General features: G+C 42.4%; 2 protein-coding genes across 5 annotated transcripts in view; one reads left to right on the plus strand and one right to left on the minus strand.

The window, feature by feature from the left end:
- cfap92 (cilia and flagella associated protein 92 (putative)) overlaps positions 1-6429 on the plus strand; it is a 14758-nt gene extending 8329 nt beyond the window's left edge. For all 4 annotated transcript variants that reach the window (XM_035631540.2, XM_047332738.1, XM_047332740.1 and 1 more), the window contains 5 exons: positions 896-1084; positions 1398-1548; positions 4559-4773; positions 5897-6045; positions 6142-6429. In XM_035631540.2, coding sequence (XP_035487433.2) covers positions 896-1084; positions 1398-1548; positions 4559-4773; positions 5897-6045; positions 6142-6319 — 882 coding nt within the window. In that variant the 3' untranslated portion in view covers positions 6320-6429. The remainder of the gene's footprint in view (positions 1-895; positions 1085-1397; positions 1549-4558; positions 4774-5896; positions 6046-6141) is intronic.
- Positions 6425-22562, minus strand: acad9 (acyl-CoA dehydrogenase family, member 9). Its single transcript, XM_035631542.2, has 18 exons — positions 22295-22562; positions 20003-20096; positions 19750-19851; positions 17614-17720; positions 17388-17488; positions 16434-16512; positions 16159-16330; positions 15977-16050; positions 15812-15887; positions 15639-15709; positions 15421-15540; positions 15194-15322; positions 14687-14766; positions 13665-13791; positions 13510-13587; positions 10689-10817; positions 7030-7102; positions 6425-6726 (listed from the first exon to the last, which is right to left on the minus strand). The coding sequence occupies exons 1-18, from the start codon at positions 22472-22474 to the stop codon at positions 6626-6628; spliced, it is 1893 nt and encodes a 630-aa protein (XP_035487435.1). The 5' UTR covers positions 22475-22562; the 3' UTR covers positions 6425-6625.
- Between the last annotated feature and the right edge of the window lie 1319 nt (positions 22563-23881).

The raw sequence follows: 23881 nt of genomic DNA on the forward strand, positions 1-23881 counted from the left end.
AATTCACTTACTGCCACTCACACTGGTGCTGTTATACCCTCACCTAGTTTAAATAAAATCCATAACCCTATGGATGAAGCTCTAATTCAAACTCTTCCGATGACAAAGGTTGAAGGAGTCGATGTGACACAATTGTCACTTGAGTCTGTTTTGTTCAGCTTCATTGGACTGCTTTAGCATAACGCAGCTCAATTATTTGAGTTACTTTGTGAATTTGGGTATTCTCTTAGCTAACTAGCTTAGCTGTGGTAGACGTGGATCGGGAGCGCGTCCATGTTCCCTCAGCCCTGTTCCCTAACCATAGCCTTTAACAGGGCTTAATTTTGATGCAGGAACATTTTTATAGAAATGAGGGAACATAGGACTGAGGGCACATAGGGCGTCATTTTGTTATGAGGGGGACATTTCATAGAAATGAGGGATCATAGGGCTGAGGGAACATAGGGATGACCCCCGTGGATGACATAGCAGCCAAAGGCTCAATCGTTGGTGCAGACTACTACAAAGCTGTGAAGGTGCAAGAAACACGACTGATTTCCTGCTGACCGTGTGAATAGGTAACTAGTGTCATGTTAGCCATGACAATTTTACACAATGATACGATTGTTTATACTGTGCCCCTGTGGCCAAAATCTGTGACCGCTGCTTTAAAATTGCATTACCAAGTTAATTTAAGTCAATGAGGACAAGGCAAGAGTCTACTAACAGTACATGGGCCAGACATGGAAAGAAACCAATGCCTGCCTGCCTAACAGGGGGATGAATAATACATCCAATAAGCTAAGTCTGTATTCAAAAATAGAAAGAATAGCTCGTGGATGAGACCTGCATCATAGAAAGAAATCAAGTATCTTGCAAATTACCTTGAAATGTGTTTCTCTGGTGATGACTTCAGGCGCCCGGACGGAGGTTCACCTACAGTCAGCAGTACCACAGTGCAACGGTGGAGCTTGGAGACAGGACACCTAAGAATTACTCCAGGTCCGCGGTTGCCTCCATGGTTTGGAACAAAGTTCTGAGCAGTGACAGGTCCAGGGTGTACCCCAGACACCCGGATGAGGCTCGTGCGGAAGAGCTGAGGAAGGTGATGTCACTCTTCATGTTCCAGCTGGCCGGGGGTCTCACAGGGACAGAAATATTTGCAGTTTATTGGCATTCCCATGCAATTCAGCAGAGGGATACGATTTCATCACAGTTTACCTGCTCGTCCTTCTTTCTCCGTGACCCTTTATGTTTGGGTTGGGATAGAATAGCGTGTAACATGGCATGACTAACCACATTAGCCCTGCTGTTGCTTTAGTTGTCCTAGCATCTGATTCATCTTCAGAGGTGTCCAGTGATAGTGTGGGTTTTTTAATAGAGGGTCAAGTTGATCATTCTGTTCACTGTGCATCCAGCCGTGGAGAGAGAACATCCTTCATGCCAACACACTGGAGCCCACCCTTTTACGGAACCCGTGGGTCTGGAACCAGCGCCATCAGGACTTTCAGCTCTACAGAAAACCTCACCCTTTCTTCAGCCCGTCTCCTGTCACCATTCACCTGGCTGGTATGGTCCTTATCAGTTTCGTCAATGTATCATGAAACTACAGTGGCCCTGAAGTGCAAATCACATTTACAATTAGGAAAACACAAAAACAAATCAACAGCCACAACGGCAAACCACAAAACACAACAGCAGAACAGAAAACACAACGGTAAACCACAAGACACAACAGCAGAACAGAAAACACAACGGCAAACCACAAGACACAACAGCAAACCACAAAAAACAATAGGAAAACAGAAAACAACTGCAAATCACAAATCACAAAGGCAAAATCCCAACACAACGGCAAAACAGAGAACAACGGCAAATCACAAAACACAACGGCAAATCACAACACAACGGCAAAACAGAGAACAACGGCAAATCACAAATCACAACAGCAAAATCACAACACAACGGCAAAACAGAGAACAACGGCAAATCACAAATCACAACAGCAAAATCCCAACACAACGGCAAAACAGAGAACAACGGCAAATCACAAAACACAACGGCAAATCACAACACAACGGCAAAACAGAACAACAGCAAATCACAACACAACGGCAAAACAGAACAACGGCAAATCACAAAACACAATGGCAAAATCCCAACACAACGGCAAAATAGAAAACTACGTCAAAACAGGAAACACAACGGCAAACCACAAGACACAATGGCAAAACAGAAAAAAACTGCAAATCACAAAACACAACGGCAAATCACAACACAACGGCAAAACAGAAAACACAACTGCAAATCACAAAACACAACGGGAAAATCCCAACACAACGGCAAAACAGAGAACAACGGCAAATCACAAAACACAACGGCAAAACAGGAAACACAACGGCAAACCACAAGACACAACAGCAAACCACAAAAAACAATGGCAAAACAGAAAACAACTGCAAATCCCAACACAACGGCAAAACAAAACAACGGCAAATCACAAAACACAACGGCAAGTCACATACAACCGCTAAATAGAAAACACAACGGTAAATCACAAAACACAACGGCAAATCACAAAACACAACAGCAAAACAGAAAACACGATGGCAAATCACAAAACACAACAGCAAAACACAATGGCAAAAAACAATGGCAAAACAGAAAACAACTGCAAAACAAAACACAACGGCACATCACAAAACACAACGGCAAATCACAAAAACCAGCAGCAAACCACAAAACAAAACGGCACAACAAAACAACGGCAAATCACAAAACACAACGGCAAGTCACATACAACCGCAAAATAGAAAAACACAATGGCAAATCACAAAGCACAACGGCAAATCACAACATAACGGCAAATCACAAAACACAACGGCAAAACAGAAAGAAACACCTTTAACATTGAGTGTTGTAACTCTCATGTTTACGTCCATTTTGTTGTAGGATGGTGTATTTTTCCTTCCCTTCAGGAACTGGCCAGATATTAAAAACAAGATGTCACACTGAGATATTTCTATTCCAAAAGAATATAGACTTACAGACTTATCATTTTATATTTGAGTTCAGCAGGCAAACAAGGAGAAATCCATCAATAGTGTGGGGGGGGGGGGAGAAATGTATCCACTAACAGCTGCCTCAATATACCAGAATGTCATGTAGCCACATGGTGTTACTTACTGCGGGCCACATGACAAGACTCTGAGGCATAGCTGCCAAAAGCAAAGCCAAAAATACCCAAGAATTACACTTTAATAGAGGTATTACATTACAAAATGCTACTTCAATTTAAGTGGCAAGTGGCTCATTCACTTACACTTTAATTAAGTTTAAGTCTTAAAGGTACAGAGATTCCTTTTCTTTTTAACCTTACTCGTATGAGTTACTTGCTGGTAGCTGTTCAGATCCAATAGATCCAGTGGATGAGACTGCATATCCCCCACGAGCCAGCAGGTTGTCAGACGGAAATAAACAGCAGCAAATGGAGCCAGTTAACGAAAAACCACAACAGAGCACTCGAAAAAAGAGATTTTAAACATTCGGCAGAGTGCAACATCTTTATCGTATTTTCAAATGTCCTTCCCCCCCTTTCAGTCCTCACTGTGTCACGGAACCACTTTTCTCTGGTGGAGTGCGGTCCGTCGAGCGAACAAAGGACTCATCCAGCACATGGCTTTGAAGCGCCATAATCAATGGCATCGATTCATACAGTATGAACTCTGCTTAGAAGCACAAATCTGGTTATATCATTTTTTTTTTTAAATTTGTTGTTTTGTCAGTTTGAGCCTTTAAAATGTAGTTGGTTTGTCTGGTTCAAAACCGATCTGCGATGGGATTCTCACAGGGGAAACTTTGCATCATTATTCACTGTCACCAAATCTGAGCTTGACACAAATTAGACAGCAAATATCAACCCTACGCACATTCTGCTTTGACATAAAAAATCCTTTCCAAATCATCAATTGACTGGCTGTAATGTAAGAAGCAGGAAGGGCAAGATATGAACTGTCTCCAAGGTTAAGAACAGCCGGGGACAAAGCTTACAATGTGTCCTTGGACTACTCGTGACAGTTTATATTTAAGCCATGCCAAGCAATGTTGAGCACTCGGCAGTCACCATTGTTTAGATGCTCATGTTGGTGCACATGCTGAATACAAACTGCATGTTTAGCATTTTATTTGTCAATGGTGAGTTACCTAAGCCCATTTGACACATACGTGACGCGAATGAATGCACTGAATATTAGTGTTCGACAGCATCCAAGATCCCCCCCCCACCTCTCCAACTGTCTCCGCAGTAAACATTTAAAAGGTTCTATTGATATGTTTTTCGATTGAAGCTCCAGATGGTGGATATTTGAGACTCCCACATCTCACTGGAGAGGGAGGAACCCTTAATGATATCAGCAGTCAAGAGAATTATCTGTTAACGTCTGCCCCGTCGTGTCCGTCCAACCATCCAGTGGCAGTGACGTCACTCTCAGACCCGGTTGAGTTCATTAGCCATGTGAAGAGTGAAACATGGAACTGTATTTGAGTGTTTTGATTCGTGGGTGTTGCTGCTGATCCTCAGGAGAGACTCTGCGGGAGGAGCAGCTCGAGGCAGCCAGAGCTCAGTACCGTCGCTGGCTCAGCAAGCTGCTTCCTGGCGGCAGCGCCGACCGACCAGACAGCGGGCCCGTCCCGGAATTCAAGTGTCACATGGGAGGAAGCTCGGAGACGTTTCAGGATATACTGAAAGATGAACCCGAGAAGTATTCACTGAGGACACCAGGCCTGATGCTGCAGGTACAGTATTAGATACTGAGATGGTTGGCTTCGGACCGAGCAGATGACAGTATCTGCAAATCCCAGGAGTACTGTATTCGGACACCACCCCTTTTTTTTGTTGATGTACAACTCTGTACCGTTATTTTGAAATGCTTTTCATGTGTAATGGTCCGTACTGTAGAGGGCTTTTAAGCTAGTCGAGCCTGAGTGATATAAAGACGGGACCCTCAACCATGCAAAGTGGTGATCTATATATTTATAAAGCATTTTAAAAGATTCCTCTTGTGCAATAACTGACACACAAAATGGACATATTATATTTCCACGCTGTAAATACACAGTATATGCCATACCTTCGAAGTGAATATAACACTATATATAGAAATATATTATTATTATTATTATATACATCAAGCAGTTATGATGCGACTTTATCCATCATTTGAAGATGTGTTTTTGGCCTTTCTGGTAAATGTTCTTTTTATGCTCATTTAGCTCCATTTTTGGTCTCTACCAGCTGCTGAGTGAAATATCCGTCTCTTTGCTCCTCCATGTTCACCATTGGCTCTCTAACTGTATTAGAGCTGCAACAGTTAATCGATAATCATTGATTAGTAATCAACTTCTAACTTAATCGGCAACTATTTTGATAATCGATTAATCGGTTCAAGCAGTTTTTATGTAAACAAAGTCACAATTCTCAGATGTTAGCTTCTTAAATGTGAATATTTTCTGGTTTCTTTCTTTTCTCATCAGTGCGTGGACAAAACAAAACATCATCAATCAACATTTTAATAATCGATTAATCAAGAAAATTGACAGATTAATCAGTAATGAATGTAAATGGCGCTGTGAGGGCGGAACAAACGTTAGGGCTGGACATCTATACAATGGGCTAAAACTCACTCCTAAAGCTCCATAAAACCAAGGGTATTTTGGTATAACTCGATATATTCAAAACTGTGTCCCTTATCACTTTGTCATTTTAAAGTTATTTGTTTAAAATATAATTTACAGCTGCTTTACTGGCCGTTTTTCACTATGCGTGATAGCATGTTTTTTTTCTTCTTTCATTTCTGGCTCTGGTTGCAGTCAACTGTAATAACCTGTTTTTGTGTGTGTGTGTGTGTGTGTGTTGCAGCCTTTGCCTCAACTGTCTGTGATGAACTGGGCTGACGACACAGCGGAGGCTCAGGCTCTGGCTCCGGGCCCCTGCTTGGACTGCGGCCTCCGCAGCAAAAACAACGCCATCCCCAGACACGCCTCTCTTTCCAACAAGGACCAACGCATGTCAGTTCAAGTTAGAACTTTTAAGCCTCCACACACACACACACACAGGAAAATATCACGAGTCTGAACGTGGTTATTTTTTTTCGCTTCTTTCAGTGGATTCAGTGAGCAGCGTTCCTTCCGTTACAAGCGGACTGCCCTGCCTCTGACAGACGAAGAGAAGAGCATCTTCACCTTTCAAAAGCGTGAACCGGACAAGGAGACGCGCACATCAGTCGCCCAGCCTCTCAGGAATACATCCGAAGAAGGAACCCACAAAAACTGGACCTTGTAAACCAAATGGGCTCATTAGCATGAAAACTACTGTCTTGTACAATAAGTCACTGTCGCTTTAAAATGAAAGAGCATGTCAGACAGAACTTAATAAAATGCCACCAGAGAGGATTTCAAGTTTTATATTTGAAGCCACGGTTAGTAAGAAAGTGCAACTATTAACACGCATCTCTTAAATTGATGTCAAATGTAAAACAAAAAACAAAATGAGGACCATACAGGAGTAAATGCAAATCGTTGGGACTGGGGACTAGACTGGCCCCTTGTTGTCCAATCACCACGCAGGGTTGTGGTCACGTGGGAGAGCTCAGTATGTTCTGTCAAGAGGATGAGAGCAGATGTACTCTCTTTTCTCCAAGACGTCCCTGGCGATCTTCTTGATGTTTGCATCGTTGTTCTCTGGAGCGTCTGGAACAGATTGAGATGGGAAATTACGAGCTGCTATTTTTCCCATTCGTTAGATACACAAACACGTGATATATAGCATTCTCGTTTGTCTGGATAATGTCACACTTGCATACAGGTCATTAAAAAAATAACACATAGTGTGACAATGAAAAGCAGCGGGGGGTTGGAGTGTTGGTATGTGGGGTTGGTGGGGGAAATTCCGCAACACATGCAAGTTCTTTCTACTGAGACGCTGTAAAAAAAAAATAACCCTAAGAAAAAGGCACGGGGCTGTTCTCAATTATCATTTAGTGTTGTACTTACGCTTTTGCAACTGCATCATCATGTAATTGTTCTTGATGAAAGCCTCGCTGCAGAATGTGCTCGCGAGCAACACCTAGAAAACATGAACAACACAAGCATTCATTGAACCCTGCGGACACGGAGCCAGCTGGAGAGAAATAAAAAAACTAAATATGATGCGGCCAGTTCAGAGCATTAACTGCAAAAACACTTGTTGGTTCCATTTTCATCTGCAAAACACTCCCTCGACACATTAATTGGAAAGATGTGAACAAAAATAGTCAGATTAGCAATTTCAGTAAAATTTCTACAGGTACAGATCATAAAAATAAATTTCTGAATCACAGTGGACGTAAACCAAATGAGACATGTTTCCTTTAAAAACAAAAAGCTAAAAGATCTAGTTTGGACCCTTGTTATTTTGTGATCCTTTGTGAATGAACAATCTTTGGAATGGGATACAATTAGAGAGGATCTCTCTGAGTGTGTTTTACATAACAGAGCATGGGTGGACAACTTATGGCCGGGGAGAGAAACACTGGGAGGAGCGCAGAGCTGCACATCTGAAACACAGACGAGTGTTACAAAAGAGGATAAAAGCAGAGCATCCACTGCCTGTGTCTCGGTGGAGAATGTGTTTTTCTCCACATCACTGCTTCTGATTACAGACACACGTACAGTTAGTGTTTACACTAGGCCGTCCTCTGTTCCACTCGGCTAGAAAAAAACTTTTCCTCCGTGAAAATGGAGCAGCAGACGTTAAAGCTGCGCAAAAAACAGTGAAGTGAAAATGACTGATAACGGTAAAATCTACGTATAACCACTCATTAGAATTCAATGGGGCGTGCAGATGTCAGACCGAGTTAAACATGTTGGCGACATGTGACTTAATGACTTTCTGGCAGACTGCAGCTTCTCGCACAGAATGAAAACAGCTTCATCTAATTAGACGACGTGTGTTTTATTAAGACTGATACAGACGCTGATCTTAATGAAGACGTGACGCGCCCGATGGATCTTTACACTAATTAAATCCAATGACTGAACAGAGGCGTAGCAGATAAGTGTGACTCCATGTTCAGAACACTTTACCTAATTTAAAATGTATTATCTGCATATAAATCATTCATAAATTGTTTATTACCTACCGTAACGTAGCACTTCACAGATATAAGCAATACGGTATAAATCAACTCCACAGATGCCCATAACTGGAGACCACTGTATAATACAATGTATAAAGTCCTTATATGTATTCATAGTTACATTATAGTGTGTTCTTAAATATTTAAAATATGGTCATCAAACTGAAACAGAGGCACATAATTTTCAGTGTGTTGATGTGTATTAGTAGTCGGAAGTGGACGCTGCATCGATGCAGTGACGGACAATAATCAATTATAGATTACTGCCGTTACTTGTTGATTTTCTGACCGCGGCTGGACAATAAAGTTTTAGAGTTAAAATTACTTCCTGGTAGTAGTAGCGCCTGTCAGGGAAAGAGCTCAGCCAATAATTGATGCTGTAACCAAGCTTCTTGTGTTACACCTGTACACTACGTTGCTGTTTGCTAAGTGTCATTTTTTAGGTTAAAATAATAAAATAAAAAAGGGAGTTCATATATATCTGACTGCTTTGATTCATTGATGAAAACGTAGCCATGATGTGCAGTAATATCAAAAATGGAAGATGCTTCGCAATGTGATGCATCGTGATGCATCGTGAAATCGAATTGAATCGCATCGTTGACAGGAAAATCGTAATCGAATCGTGAGACCAGTGAAGATTCACACCCCTATTCCACGCTACCTGTACTTTTGTGTTCCAGATTCATTGAGATGTTAGTCACAATCAGGAGTGCTCTTGTCCTGTGATGTTTTGTAGAATACAGGTTACAGCAGTACTGTAATTTATTGCACCTTTCGAAAACATGGATTTATGTTTTGTTTTGATGACCATTTTCACACTAATAATGTAGATGGTAAGCTTAGCCTCTATTTATTTTGATTTGTAATTTAATTTAATGTTAAGACATTTATTTTAACAGTTACATATTTTCTTTTATAAATAAGTGCACTATATAAACAAGACAGTTTGATTCCATTTTAGTATTTTTTCCACATTCAAGAAGTGTCCTTTCTTTGATAAAATAAAAGAAGAAAGGGAGTGCTTAGAGTCTGACTGCTTGTATTAACTGATGAAAATGTAGCCATGTTCAGTAAAATAGAAAATTGAGAGGGCAACGCATTGTTATGCATCGCGATGCATCGGGATATCGAATCAAATCGAATAGTTCACAGGATAATTGTAATCGAATCGAAACGTGAGACCAGTGAAGATTCACACCCCTAATAGCACATGGGCCTAATCTGGTTATTCACCAAAATAATTTAACCTGCTGATAAAACTTGAAAATTGTGGCCCTTCTTGTGCTCCGCCAAACATTTTATTTCAGATTCTGCATTGGATTTTAACGGATATAAATGATGTATAGATCGGCAGGCGTGCAGACACGGGTTTGTTGAGAGCGAGCGCAATCAACCAGACAACTGTCACAGCTTCTCACCGTTGGTTCACCAACTGACACAATTCATGCTGTTAAGCTACAGTCGAGAAACTGAGCTGTTTCTTCCTGTCGCGACATCGCATCAAATTTCTACAACACTGCATGTTATTCTGTCACCGTTAGAAATGCAAGTATGCAAATAATCAAGCACAGTGGCCAAACCACTTGTGGCGTATAGGGGCTGTAGATCTACGGAGGGCTACTGCACCAGGGAAAACAACCCTCGTGGATGGAGCCACCGTCTAGGAGTGCCAATCAGATGAAGGACATGAAACTGCTTTTTGCCATTCAAATTATTGATTGGAGATAAACAGAAATTCCAGGTGTGTGGGAGGCAGATAGTCTGTACGTTATGAGCAGAGACACTTTCTCTACTTATTGACTGTACATAGTGCTTTGTCTCTTTTGTTGCCATTTCTGTTCATTTTACTTTTACTTTTTTTTAATGGCTTAATTAAAAGTGTGTGTGTGTGGTGTAGGTATAACTTGTATTGTGGGGACCGAAACCTGTTTACATAGTCACATTATGGGGACTTTTCTTCCTTATGGTGCATTCGCACCGAACACAACGACGCAAATTTTGAGCGCGACGAGATTACATACAAAGTCAATGCAAAGATGCGACTGGATGCGGATGTGGATGCAACAACGCGGGCGACGCGATTGGTGCAAGTAGCACGACTTGAAACACGCAACTCTCGTTGACGCGATAGCCAATGAGTGTTGAGATCCTCCCTCCGTCACTGTCATCAGACGTCCTGTCATTGTATCAGGAATGGAGGATCAATACTTTTCGCTGTGTGTGTGCAGCCTGACCTGGCTGCTATTTGTATTGTGAGCGGGTGAAGAACGACAGGACTCGGCAGAAAGTGACCTAGGAAGTTAGCCTGGAAAGTTAGCGGAAATTCTCATCGGGTTCGGTGTGAAAGCAGTATTTTGAGGACAAGAACCAGGTACCCAAAACATAAATCATTGCATTTTAAGGTAAAGAGATATTTCAGATTTGAATAAAGGTTTGGTTGTGAGTTGGGTTTGGGTTAGTGAATCCAAGTCAACGTGATGTCCTCTGGTGTGCGTGCCTGTGTGTGTTTGTGTGTGCGTGTACTGTACACACCTCATGGTCATGATTCCTGAGGCCGATGCTGATGGAGCGGCTGGCTCTGGACAGGACGGCCGTCATGGCGTAGAGGTTGATTAGCACGTCTGCTACTTTCTTCAGGACGAGCTGTTCGTCCACTATGGTCTGACGACATCAGCGAATGAAAGACAAGGACACCGTGATCAATTAGGATTTCCAACCTGAGCAAATCATTCACATTTCTTCTGCTTTAGCGCGTCTCTGTAATCTGGTGGTGGATCGTTTTGTTATTCATCAGAAAATGTCATTATCTTCCTGTAAACTCAACCAGGAAAAGGCTGATCTGCATTTGTTGCATATTGGTGCTTGTTGCCAGGGACAAGTCAAGCTCTCTGGAACAAACGCCGGAGTTTAGAGAACACTTTGGATTTTGCTCTTGAGTTGTGATTAATGACTTCCTGTGTTTAGACATTTTCTGACTGTAATGGCACCAGGATAATATCTGGATTATATATATATGTAAAACTTGTGAGGTGTAGTTTAGCAAGAACAGGATGCTTATCTTTATAGAGATAAAGATCTGAACTGACTTCTCAGTGGGGCGGGAGTTAAGGAGTCGTCCCGTTTCGAAAATATGCGACAGACTGGGCCTGAATTGACACAGAGGACAGACATTAATTACAGCACACAGTGTCAAGCCCTGCTTGACCTGCCGCCGCGCTCCCAGTTCTCAGGGATAGTTTTGGTGAGTACAACATCATCCTAACCAGAAGAGACGAGGGCCAAATTTATGAAATTAAGACCCAGAGTGTAATGAAACCAGAATGACTGTTTAATTACGGATGCATTTGTCAAACATTATGTTAAACAAGTTAAAAAAACCTTATGGTTTTTCTTTTGCGGTGCCCAGCACAGTGGTCAGGGTGCGTGTTGAGTCGTAACAATGACCCTGGTGCCATCCTACTGTCTTACCCGCCACTCCTCATGCATACACTGTGCAATCTGTGATTGCTGCCAAAATTTCAGACGGAATGGCAAAATTACCCCAAAAACGAAAATTTTAAATAAAATGTTTTCACTGACATTTAGGGGAGAATCTCAGTGTTGGCCACATTAAGCTCATTAAATCTGTGCCTATTCTTCTCTCTGTCCAAACAAATGTCTTAAAGGTGACATATTATGCAAAAATCCGAACATAAATGTGTTTATCTGTGGAGCCTGCCAGCCCACAAACTGTGAAAAAAGACCACCCTTTGTGCTTTTGACAAAAAACCCACTTGATGTCAGAAGCCAGTATTTCACTGATATTTTCAGCAAACATTATCAAGACAGTAATATGCGGTTGTTCAATCACATTTCCTTCAGTTAATAACAATCTAAAAATCCAACCATAGCTCTCTCTTTGCATACGCAAAATGCTGACCACTTCTTCTGTGTGCCCTGGAAACTATTGTTGTTGTTTTATGTGAAAGCACTTTAAGCGGGATTTAAAAGGAGGCCTGCTGGTGACGCTCTCTCTGCTCTTCCTGACTCTCAGACGAGCCATGCTGTGCTTAGTTAGACTTCGTGTTACAGTGACTGAATCATTGTTTTGTGAAAGATATTGTTTAGATAACCGCTTAAATCGTACAGTGCTGGTATTGTAGGGGTGAGTAGCCATTTTGTTTTGTGATTGTTTTCTCCCGTTTTACGGTAAGGGAGGCAGATAAGCATCCTGTATTTTCTTTTGTGCTATTTTAGTTTGACAGGTAATTCAGTATCATTAAAAATACTTTTCGGCTGTGCTTTTTTTTGGACTGTAAATCTGTGTACATGGTCGTCTCTGGGAGTTTGGAAAAGGGTGAGCAACTTTTATCTGCGCCCAGGTTAACCCTAGGCTGGTCATAACAATATGTTTCATTAGGAGACTAAATATGACACATTTGAACCAGTGCTTGGTGCAGAAACATTTTTTTTACACTGTAAAATTAACAAAAGTGGATTTGCAGACGTTCCTAAATGAACTTGAATGCACCTGATTCAAATGGAGCCCATCAGTCTATATAGTTGACATGTGATCAGCCCTGTCATGAGCCACAGGCTGCGTACTACACATTTACTGTAGTCTTGTTCGTAACCTCTGACGACGAGCGCCAGTTGACTGAGCACCACTGAACAAATCGACTACATTAACACTGTGCTACTAACTTTTTCTTCCCTCCTGTACACATCAGCAGCAGTTTGGGATTTTCATTGTACAAACGTCAGCATGCCAACAGGAAGAACGAGGGACCATCCGCCCAAACCAAACCGCTCCACCACCAGAGGTTCTGCCGACTCTAGTCGGTCCATCTCTCCGCCTTTCCTCAAAATATCTCCGTGCCCCTGGTCTCAACCTTTAATGGTTAAAGAGGAGAACTTGCACATGTTGTTGACCTTTAAAGTTAAAGGACTTAGTTCCTTGGTCTTAAGCCATATGAACTCAAGATAGTCGAGCTCTTGTTCCTCTGTTAATGGAGACTGCGGTGGGATTAAAAGCCCACCAAGGACACTGCGTTGGAACAAAACAGAGTCAAGTGATACGGGAAGTGGGGGATTTGGAAAGCTGACCCTGTTTCCAAGAGGTTTATAGCTTCTTTGGGGAAAGCCGTGATTACAAAAGCACAGTCGCATTTAGAGACTTTCACAGAGGAATGGGGAGTGCGGAGCAGCTGCCAGACAGATGAACCTCTCAGAAACACGGACCGGACGATGTGAACAGATCTCTGATGACATGACGAAACACGTACGTTCGGCCGTTTAAGACGAATGGAATAGGAAATATTTGGGCTGAAAAATCCCCCCCCCCCCAAGAATAATAAAATAATTCAAATGGTACCTTTCCATATCTGTACAGCATGCTCTCCACTGTCGATCCAAAAACGCAGATATTCTGCTCCAGCTGCTTTGCACTTTCCTGCAAACAGAAAAGTGTTGAGCCTCTTCACAACACAGTAGCCAACACGTCTTCAGGAGTTAAGACTCGGTCCTCACTTCCAAGCTGCAATGCACCGCGCCGTCTTTGCCCCTCAGGCCAAAGTCCACCGAACCTCCGTAACGGATCATCATTTTCCTGCCTATTATGCCCAGAGCCAAGCCTATGTTCCCTTTCTTCATCTCCCTGGAGGCAGAGAAAAGAGTGAGGGGACTTTACATTACACAGTAAGGACGACTATTTACACACAATAAGATCATTAATGTTAATATCATTGCCAGACAGGTTCACAGGTAATATTAAGTTATATTATTATCAATAATTTTTGTAACAATGGAATAAAAAAACTTGGTTAACATTGTGTCATGCAGCAGACAGCCTTTGCCCCACAGGGCTGTGATCTGAACATGGTGGAGTCTGTGTGGGATCCAGCGAAGAGACAGAAACACTGAGGCGAGGTATCTGAGATACCTGGAACAAATTACCTGCGCCAAATACCTTAAAGTCTCCACTCAAAATAGTGTTTCTGTCCTCTGACTTTGAATATAGTGACTTATATCTGGTGTTTTCACATTTCTCTCCTGGAGGAGGAGATTTCTGTGCACTTTTCTGCAATTTTAAACTCAAACGAATCCTGGGCAAGCCAGATTTGGTCGCTGTTGAGTATGCAAATGTAGGCAAATTAACCGGAAACTTCCAGTGCAGCAGAGGCAGCGCATCCACGAGGACGGCAGGTGCGTCAGCAGACAGTTAGCGGTAGCAGTTCGCGAACGTTTTATGGCTGAATCTCCCCAATGTTGCCCACATTCTTCCACTGGTTAACCTAGCGCGGGCAGCTGTGGTGGGCGGTGCCTGTGTTATTTGGATATCATGAATATTCATAGGGTCAGAATTCCTCAATGAGGGAGAGAGAGTGGATGGTTTCCAGCCCCACTACAGAGGGGTAATTTTTTGGGTAAACAATGTGAAACAAAATATTAGGCATAGCAGATTATTTTTATATACTTTAAAACGTGACTGGAGGGGATCTTTAAAGTCAATACTATCCAAGCAATGCGATGTACAAGCTTCGTATTCTTACTTGATTCTCCCGGTTATAATTTTGCCAGCGTACTGGAGTCCAGTGAGAGCGATGTACATCCTCAGGATTTCATTTGTGCCCTAAAAACACACAACACCATCAATTAATTGTTTGCAATTTCTTTGCAAGAGCTTAACATTTTCCCTATCTATAAAAGTGCAAAAGATGCTCTCAAAATGTGGATAATCTCCTATTAAATAATCAGAGAGAGCTAGAGATAAACTGTTAAAATGGCTGATTGGTCAGTGCAGTCTGTTTATCCAAATATATAATAAAATCTGGTTTAAAAGAAAGGTAAATTGAATCCATGTGATTTGATGCTAAAGTCAAATGTGCCACCTAGTGGCCTCTTACAGAATGGATCATCTTCAAACCAAATGTTGTTTCAGAGGCTTCTCTAAACCGGTTCTTCCTGTCTAAGAACTCCCAGACAAAAAAAAATGGCAGAGAACGTGATCTGTTGAAAGGACAGCCCTGATGTTACTGGCTGAATAAAACTCGGCGTACCTCAAAGATGGGCAGGATACGACAGTCCCTGACGTAGCGCTCGAAGGGGTAATTCTTCGTATAACCCAGACCTCCGAGGACCTGGAGAGCTTCACTGACACAAGTCCAGCCTCCCTCTGAGCTGAACACCTGAACAGACGATACGAGAGAGAAAAACGCATCAGGAATCCATTTTGTTTTATACAAGGTTTTACTTGAATAAAGCTCAGTGACAATATCTAGCTGACCTTGACCATGGCGGCCTCGATGGAGCAGTCTGGAAGCCCTGGCCTGTCCATCATCCCCGCCGTCAGGTATGCCATGCTCTCCATCACAAAGGCATTAAGGGCCATCAGCGCAAACTTCTCCTGCAGTTACGGGGCAAACGCACACCGATTCACTTGTGAGCAGAAGAGGGGAGCGGGGGTTGTGCACTAGATTCCAGTGAGAGGAAAGTCCACTGTACCTGAATCATACCGAATTCACTTAGGCTTTTGTTGAACTGCTTCCTGGTTGCGGCGTACTCGGCAGACAGTGCTATGGAGAGTGGAACGTAGATGATGAGAAACTTAAAGACATTTCACAAAACCCACGCATGAGGTCTTGCTCTGTGGTCTTGTACAGGGGTTTGTACTGTACCTATCAGCTTTTTTATCATTCCGGCTGACGAACTCCCCATACTGAACCTCCCAGAGTTCAGGATGTTCATGGCGATCTGTCCCAACACAAAGCAAACGTTTCACCTTCACCGTGCCGAAACACTCATGTACGACAGTCTGTGTTGAGGACAGTGTGGAGCAGCACCTTGAATCCACCTCCTATTTCTCCTATTACATTCTCTACCGGCACTGGGACGTTGTCAAAGGACACTTCACACGCTGGAAGAGTCAGAAAGTGTCTTTACAAAAGGACATTTAAGAATAAGCACAATCTCTATCAAGAGCAGCTCAAGTGCTCGTCCTTTTGTCCGAACTGGTTAGGCTTACTGTTTGAGCCCCTGATGCCCATTTTGTCCTCAGGCTTGCCGCTGGTGATGCCCCCGAAAGCCCTCTCCACGATAAATGCGGAGATCTTATCCTTCTTCGCGCCGTCTACCGTCACCTCCGTCCTGGCAAACACTGTCATGACATCTGCCATCCCTCCGTTTGAAATCCAGATCTGAGAACAACGGACGAAAAGACCATAGACTCTGAAGAATTTAACGCTGACATTTTTCACGATCTCAATTTAAAGGCCAGATCGAAAATCGATTTCCTCTCACCTTGTTGCCGTTGAGCAGGTAATGTTTGCCGTCCTCTGACAGCGTTGCGCGGGTCTTAATGGACGCCGCATCGCTTCCACTGAAAGGATCAAAGTGAGTGTGAGTGAAGCTAATGTGCTGAGACACGAGGTACGGACACTATCAAAGTGCTCTGTGATTTGTTAGAAGGTGTCGCTTAAAATCTTGACTGGACTCATCAAGCGGAGACTGGTCACCATTTAAAAACTGTTCCCAATAGGGCTGCAACTAAAGATTATTTTTGATCGTGTTTCCCAAACTCCAAGATGTTGTTTTGTTTTGTCCACAAACCAAAGATATTGAGTTTACTATATTTTGTGACTTTTTTTTCCCTACTTGAACCGATTAATCGATTATCAAAATAGTTGACGATTAATTTAGTAGTTGATTACCAATCGATTAATCGATTTACTGTAGCAGCTCTAGTTCTAAATCTAAATTGTGGCCGCAAAAAGGCTACGGCTCTGCAGATACAGTAGTGTTGCTATGGCGACGTTTATCACTGACTGTGGGAAAATGTTTCACTAGACTAGAGAGGTTGACATGCATCGTTAGTATTCTAAAATCTTTGGATTTGGATTCACGTCTGTTTAGACTTTAGTCTGGAAACATAATTTTTTTTATCCATACTCTTTTCTTTTTTCCATACTTATCCATACCTGGAAATTAATAAAAATCAAATTCCATACTTTTCCATACGACGTAGGAACCCTGCAAAACATACTGACTTCTATTTCTGTCAGCATCTCATTATACAGCACAAGAATAATATGTTACACAAGGTGTCCTGGAATGTTAAATGTATTCAGAGTACATGATGCACCACCACGTCCACCTCCAGTTATGTATGCATGTATACACTGGCGTCCAAACACAACTGTGGCTTCAGAGGGACACTGTAAACAAGTTGGAGATGAGGTTTTTCGGCGTCTTTACCTCCCGGACTCTGTCAAACAGAAAGCTGCGACGTGTTCTCCAGACGCCAGTTTGGGCAGATACTTCTGCTTCTGGGCTTCGCTCCCTGCAATCAGGATCCCCTGAATCACACCCGGAGAAATGTGGGGTTACAACCGTTGCCGTCTTCACAGACTAAAACTCTTTCATGGGTTGACATTTGCCTCCACATGTTGGTTTCATTACAGTCTTATATATATATTTTTACCTTCAGTCCAATGGCTTGATGTGCAGCTAGTGTTACAGCAATGGAGCCGTCTAATGAGGTGATCTCTGCCAGTCGTGCATACATGGTGTTGGACAATCCAAGACCCCCTGGGATGAGAAATAAAGAGACATTCACTTTGATTTTTGAGTTGTGACGTCACGCCAAAACTGGATTTTTCCAATATTTCTAAAATGTGTATGAGTGTTAACTGTTAGCATTAAAACTTGAAATAAGGGAAACAGACGGTCTTTTTCGACTCTCTGCAAGAAAGCAAACAGAAGTGTTCTCTGTGTTTAAGTCAGGATACTGCACACTGACTTTCATGTCAGATTGAAAGAGAAACACGGTCTGTGTGGAATAAAAACACAAACTACAAGGCCACAACACAAAACACAGAACACGGTCGGAGGAAAAAAAAAAGGTTTGAGCGACGTGAAGACACAATTTATAAATGAATAAATGAGCTGAACGACCAAAAAGTGCAGATCTCTAATCACATTCTTTGTAGAGAGAGGATGTGCTGGGAAGAATTAGTTCAACCCGCCCAAACTCGTGTGTGCAAAGCTTGTACAGCCTCAGAGGGACCTGTAATTGCTTCCATCGGGGGCTTCTGCAAAAGTACTGACCTAAGGGTCTGAACACTTTTACTTTAGATTTTAGGGTTCAGATTTTTTGATAGGAGCCAGAAAATTCAGTCGGAGGAGCTTCAATGTACACACTTCTTTCCTCTCCTCTGTTAATCTCCAAAGTGTCGTCGACAGCTTCCTCAGAAGCTCTGACGAAAAGCACCTGTACCTGGGCGTATTGACCCCTTTCTGGTCTACATATCCCCACCTCTGCAGCATAATTTTTATCCCCAGTGGAGACAGAATTTATCCCCCCTTCAAAATATCCAATGCTTCTTCACCAAGACCATATAAAATACCTAAAATTGAAATGTTTAAACTGAGTAAAGCGCTGTAACGTGAACAGTCTATGGTGCAATAGAAAGATAAAATATGAAATGGAGCACCCACTGTGTAAATGAGACAATAGATGACATTGTGGCTAATTTACCAAATGATCCCGGTTCCATTAGCCTTGATCAATCACCGGCTCTTCAGAATGTCACCAAGTCCGAATTTCTGGAATTGGGATTTCATTCTTGCATGTTTTGTTCTGTTGTGCCTGTGTAACGATGGTGCAGCCAGTCGAGTGCTGTGCAGTGTGTGTAAACCTCAATCGCACCTACTTGCAGCTAACGCGTATTAGCTCCCTTGGTAGCGCGTCCGTCTCCCATGCGGGAGGTTGGGAGTACGAAGCCACCCTGTGACACAAGATCAGGTCACGGGGTGGATTTCTCAATAAGTTATGGACGATTTTGAATGACATTCTTTTTTATCAAAGTTAAGGTCTCATGGTAACTGGTGATAACATTTTGGGATGGATCCAGATCCTGGCTCTGGATCCAGGACATTTTTGAAGCAGGACATTTTTGAAGCATTCTTCACCACTGCGGGAACCTCTTTGACACTTGAAACTTGACATCTTCTTCGAGTCATATCTTCACAAATACATAATATAAAAAAAAATATATGTTGGTCAGATGGTGATGGGAATGCAAGTTTTGGGGGAACCAGCCTATTGGTGGGGAATTGTTCAGCTTCGGGGGAGGTTTGCTCTTGTCAAATGATATAGCAATGAAGATATTAGTCCGGATTTAAAGCTACAGAACTTATTCACAGATATTGAATATATTGTCCATAACTATTTGTTCATATATGTATAATCACCTGCAACAAAGAACTGATGTTTTTTCATCAACTTTGAACGATTTGAATATAGTTACATGAGGTGGACCGACCTCCGTGTAAGTCTCCATGTTTGCTACGTGGTGTTGTATACGGTTGCACGAAACGGTCCAGAATACGTTGCATTCGCGTTGAATTTTCAGCGCTGCCGGAAACAGGAAATGGAATTAGCAGTGCGCCACCATAAAGTGTACCCTGTTGGGTGCTCAGTTGGTTGCAGATTGCAATTTGACCACCAGATACCGCCAGCACAAAAATGACACACTGGGGGTGTAATGTTAAAACCTGATTTAGTATATGATTGGTTACTGAGAACTTTCACAGAGAAACTGGTGCATCATCTCACCATACTCCTCAGGAATCATGATCCCAAACAGCCCGAGCTCCTTCAACCCATCCAAAGTCTCCTGAGGGATTTTGGCCTCTCGGTCAATCTTCGCTGAGTCAACTGGAATCACACAAAACACAGTGTGTTGTTGTCAAACTCATTATGTGTCTCAAAGGAAAACAGTTTGCAAGATCACAACTCACACGTATTGATGGTACTTGCTGCAGACGGCTAATAGCACTCACAGCTTTATTTTAAGTCTTTCTCTCACCTTCCTCACTGAAGAATTTTTCCACCGGGGCAACGAACTGGTTGAGCTCCTCCAGTTCTTCATTTCCAATTTCGGGAAAAGGGAAGACCTCAGCCTGCAGGAGGAACGAACTGTTTTAGAAAATATCATGCCAGGGCTCAACTTCTACATTCAGATGCTACGACTGAAGGCACGTTCCAGTGTAATCAGTCAAAAAGGAGAATGGGAACAGACAGACTATAGAGACCGTAGAGAGAAATTATATATCTTCATTATCATGTATTAAATTTATGGGGGGGGGGGTGAATTAGATCATGTGACAAAGGGTGGCTTCGAAACCCCCTGACCTCCAGCAAGGGAGACGGACGCGCTACCGAGGGAGCTAAAACATGTGAGCACTGATACAGGGCGCTGACAATAGCATAGGCCATTGAGTGTTAGCCTGTGCTATTGTGGAATGTTTTGAATGCTTCCTACACAGAGCGCCGTGGTCCTACATGAAGACACAAAGATATAGCTGTTATTTCACAGGAGGGACTTTCATATTTAAAAGGTGACATATTATGCTCATATTCAGGTTCATACTTTTAATTAGGGTTACCACTTGAAAAGGTTTACATGCTCTAATGTTCAGAAAAGGCACCAGTGTTCTCATACTGCCCATTCCTGCAGCTCCTCTTTTCATCCTCTGTCTATAACACCTGGATTTCTTTTAGCCCCGCCTCCCAATATACCCCTGTCTGCTGATTGGCCAGCTGGCCCACCTTGTTATGATTGGTCAACCTGTTTCAAAATGTGTAGGAATTGCTATGAAGTGTGAACTGTTGGTCTGGGGAGGTGGTGGGGGGTTTGAAAAGGGGGTATGGGGTATCAGTGGGGGGAGTGTGTGTAGTTGTATGGTAACTTACTCTGCCTGGTATTGTGCATGCTATCCTCATGTGTAAAGGTATTTAATTTTATGAAATTTTGGCTATTATTGCATGTTGTTAGCATCTTTCAAATATTAGCATTCTCTTTTTGTTTTGTTTTGTTTGTTCTTTGTCCTGTAAGTTCCAACTGTTCTGTTTATACTGTTTTGTTTGTCTTAACTAAAAATAAAAATTGGATCACAAAAAAAAAAAAACATGTAGGAAATGTCACGCCCCTTCACCAGAGAAGTGGAGATTCTCAGATTGTAGGCGGGGTTGAATCCCCCAAAAAAGAGTCCAACTGTGACATCAGAGTGGGGGAGAAATGTGAACCAGTTGTTCAGGGCCAGGCTGTAGGGTTCAGCCAGCTCACAAAAAACAACAACAGGGTGGTCTTTTTTCACAGTTTGTGGGCCGGCAGGCTCCACAGATACACACATGTATGTGCACAAACACTGAAAAAGGGATTTTTGCATAATATGTCACCTTTAAACGTTGCCTGTTAAACCTGATGGATTGTGAGTGTTACACACAACCTGTTAAACTGCCTGACAACTCGCTCCTCTAAACTTCGGTTGTCCCTTGTTTGATCGTGAGTTACTGACCGTTACTTTAGACTTCATGGTTCATAACATGTCACCGTTAGTGTTTGACTGTGGAGTCAGAGCCGAGTGAAGATATGAGAAATGTGAGGGGGCGGAAACATTTTTGCACAAGTCTGGAATGTGGACCAGAGGTAGGCCTGTCACGATAACTACTTTTTGTTGCACGGTACATTGTCCCAGAAATTACTGCGACAAACAATATTATGGTCATTTTAAGGACCAGTGGTTTGCTTCTGAATCCTGTGAGCTTGCGGTATATTGGTCCTCCACGATTTGTGTTGCTGCTGAGAGAAATGTTATCCAAAGTGTAGACTTTGCGTTTAGGCCTCAGACACAACGAGCAAGTCAAAGACACGTGCCTTTAGAAAAAACTTACGAAATCCATATTTTCTGACCTTTTATAGACCAAACCGATTCATAAATCCTACGACGTGAGCAGGGGAAAGGTTAGAAGCAGCGAGACTCACTGGACTGGTGTCGACATGCATTCATTCCGATGTCAACAATCACGCGTGTAGACACACCGACTGTTATTGAGGTCAATACAAATTATTTGGGTTCATATTCATGTATCGTACGTCGTTACCGATAACTTTTTAGCCCCTGGTCGCTGAAATACTGGTGCCAGTGACTCGGGTCCACCCTTGACCCAAACTGAATGGTCCAGTCACAGTCATGAGCAGGGGTCATGTGGGGGTCAGATGATGACATACTTTTTTCTTTTTTTCTTTCTTTTACAGCTTATGGTTTCAAACCAAAAAAGCCAGGAGAGCCTGGTCGTCCTGCCTCCCCCCTCTTACCTTGTTCAACTGACCCAGGAACAGATCTTTGGCGTAAGCGAGGTTCCTGGAGTGGGTTCTGATGGACCTCTGCTGCCGAACGTGTGGCGCCGCTTTCCCGGCATGCCTCGCGTTACAGGCGAGCAGCCGCCTGCCGACGTGAACAGATTTAGAAACGGCGATGAATCTGTTCACATTCATGATTCTTCCGCGAAGAGACGCTCCGCTGCATCAGCTCCACTGTACACACAGGCAAGTCACCCTTCACCCCTTTCTGTCGCGTGCTGATGACGTACATCGATGGTTAGATAACACCTTCATGGACCCTCGTAAACGGGGACTTCACTGTAACGAGATCAGGCTCCAAAGCTTTCTTTTAGAAATAAATTGCATTTTTGGGGTCAACATAAAAAATAATAATAATAATAAACTAAAATAACAACAGCGATGACGACGGGGAAAATATTAATTATCTAAACTTTACAGATGGGTATAATAACTTTTCCCAGCACAATGTATGCCTCTGCTATTGGGATTTTTAAAAAAGTTTATTCCTTGCAGGAATCTAATTTAAAAGAGGGAAACATTTTCAGTAAAATGTCAAACATGGTCAATAAAATAAAGATATCATACTCTGTTTATCATTAACAGAATTTTCATAAATGCAGGAGTGGTGTCCAAAAACCAAAAACTATTCAAATCTTTCAGGAATTATGTGATAAATGCCAGATAACAAATGAAACAAAATCAAATCAAATTTAATTAAGGCTGTATATGAATAGCATACCTCCACAGCGTTTAGATTTATTAAGTCTTCTGCAGACTACCAGGAAAGTAATTTAAAGGGGAATTTAAATAAGGCACAATTGTTTTTATCTGTAAATGTAAACAGCTTTATCAGCGTATTATCGTAGAACATGAGGCTACGTGTACACATCTCTCCGACCGCACCTGAACACAGCGTAGCAATGCTTCCCAAACACCGGTCGGTGGCGCTGTGTGCAAAGGAAATGGAACAGGGACTGACAAAAAATAAATAATAAAGCTGTATGAAAATGCTGTGGCGCTACAAAATCTACAAATTACAAAAATCAATCACCTTTAGCTGGTTTATATATCTTTCTTTATGTAATTTTTTTAATTCATTTTTACATAATTACATTGTTAGTGTGACCTCTTGTTCAATCTCACAATGCTATTGGATAATAAAGGTGTATCTATGTATGCCCACGTGGCCATAAATGAATACAATCTGCAAACTCCCCTGCAAGTTCATCACTTTGTTTTATTGGACTGGATTGTTGTTGTTGTTGTTAGTATTAGTATTATCATATGGCTAGAACATGTAGATATTTAGTAAATGTGGAAATCATATATCGTATTTGATTTTTGAATGTGTCGTGATCATACAACAATGGGTGATGCGTGCACCTCGCGCGTCACATGTGGACAGTACCACTCTTTGCTCGGCCCATCCCAGCTTGCACGGTGACGTCGTGCTGCTGACGGTGGTGATGTGGCCCTCAGAGCTGCAATTCTATTTTTAGCTGCAAGCCTCAAGGGCCAGGTAGAGGAGCAGGGCAAGCTGTCACTCAGACCACCTGCCAC

The sequence above is a fragment of the Scophthalmus maximus genome, chromosome 6 (assembly GCF_022379125.1).
Source record: "Scophthalmus maximus strain ysfricsl-2021 chromosome 6, ASM2237912v1, whole genome shotgun sequence".
Taxonomy (NCBI): domain Eukaryota; kingdom Metazoa; phylum Chordata; class Actinopteri; order Pleuronectiformes; family Scophthalmidae; genus Scophthalmus; species Scophthalmus maximus.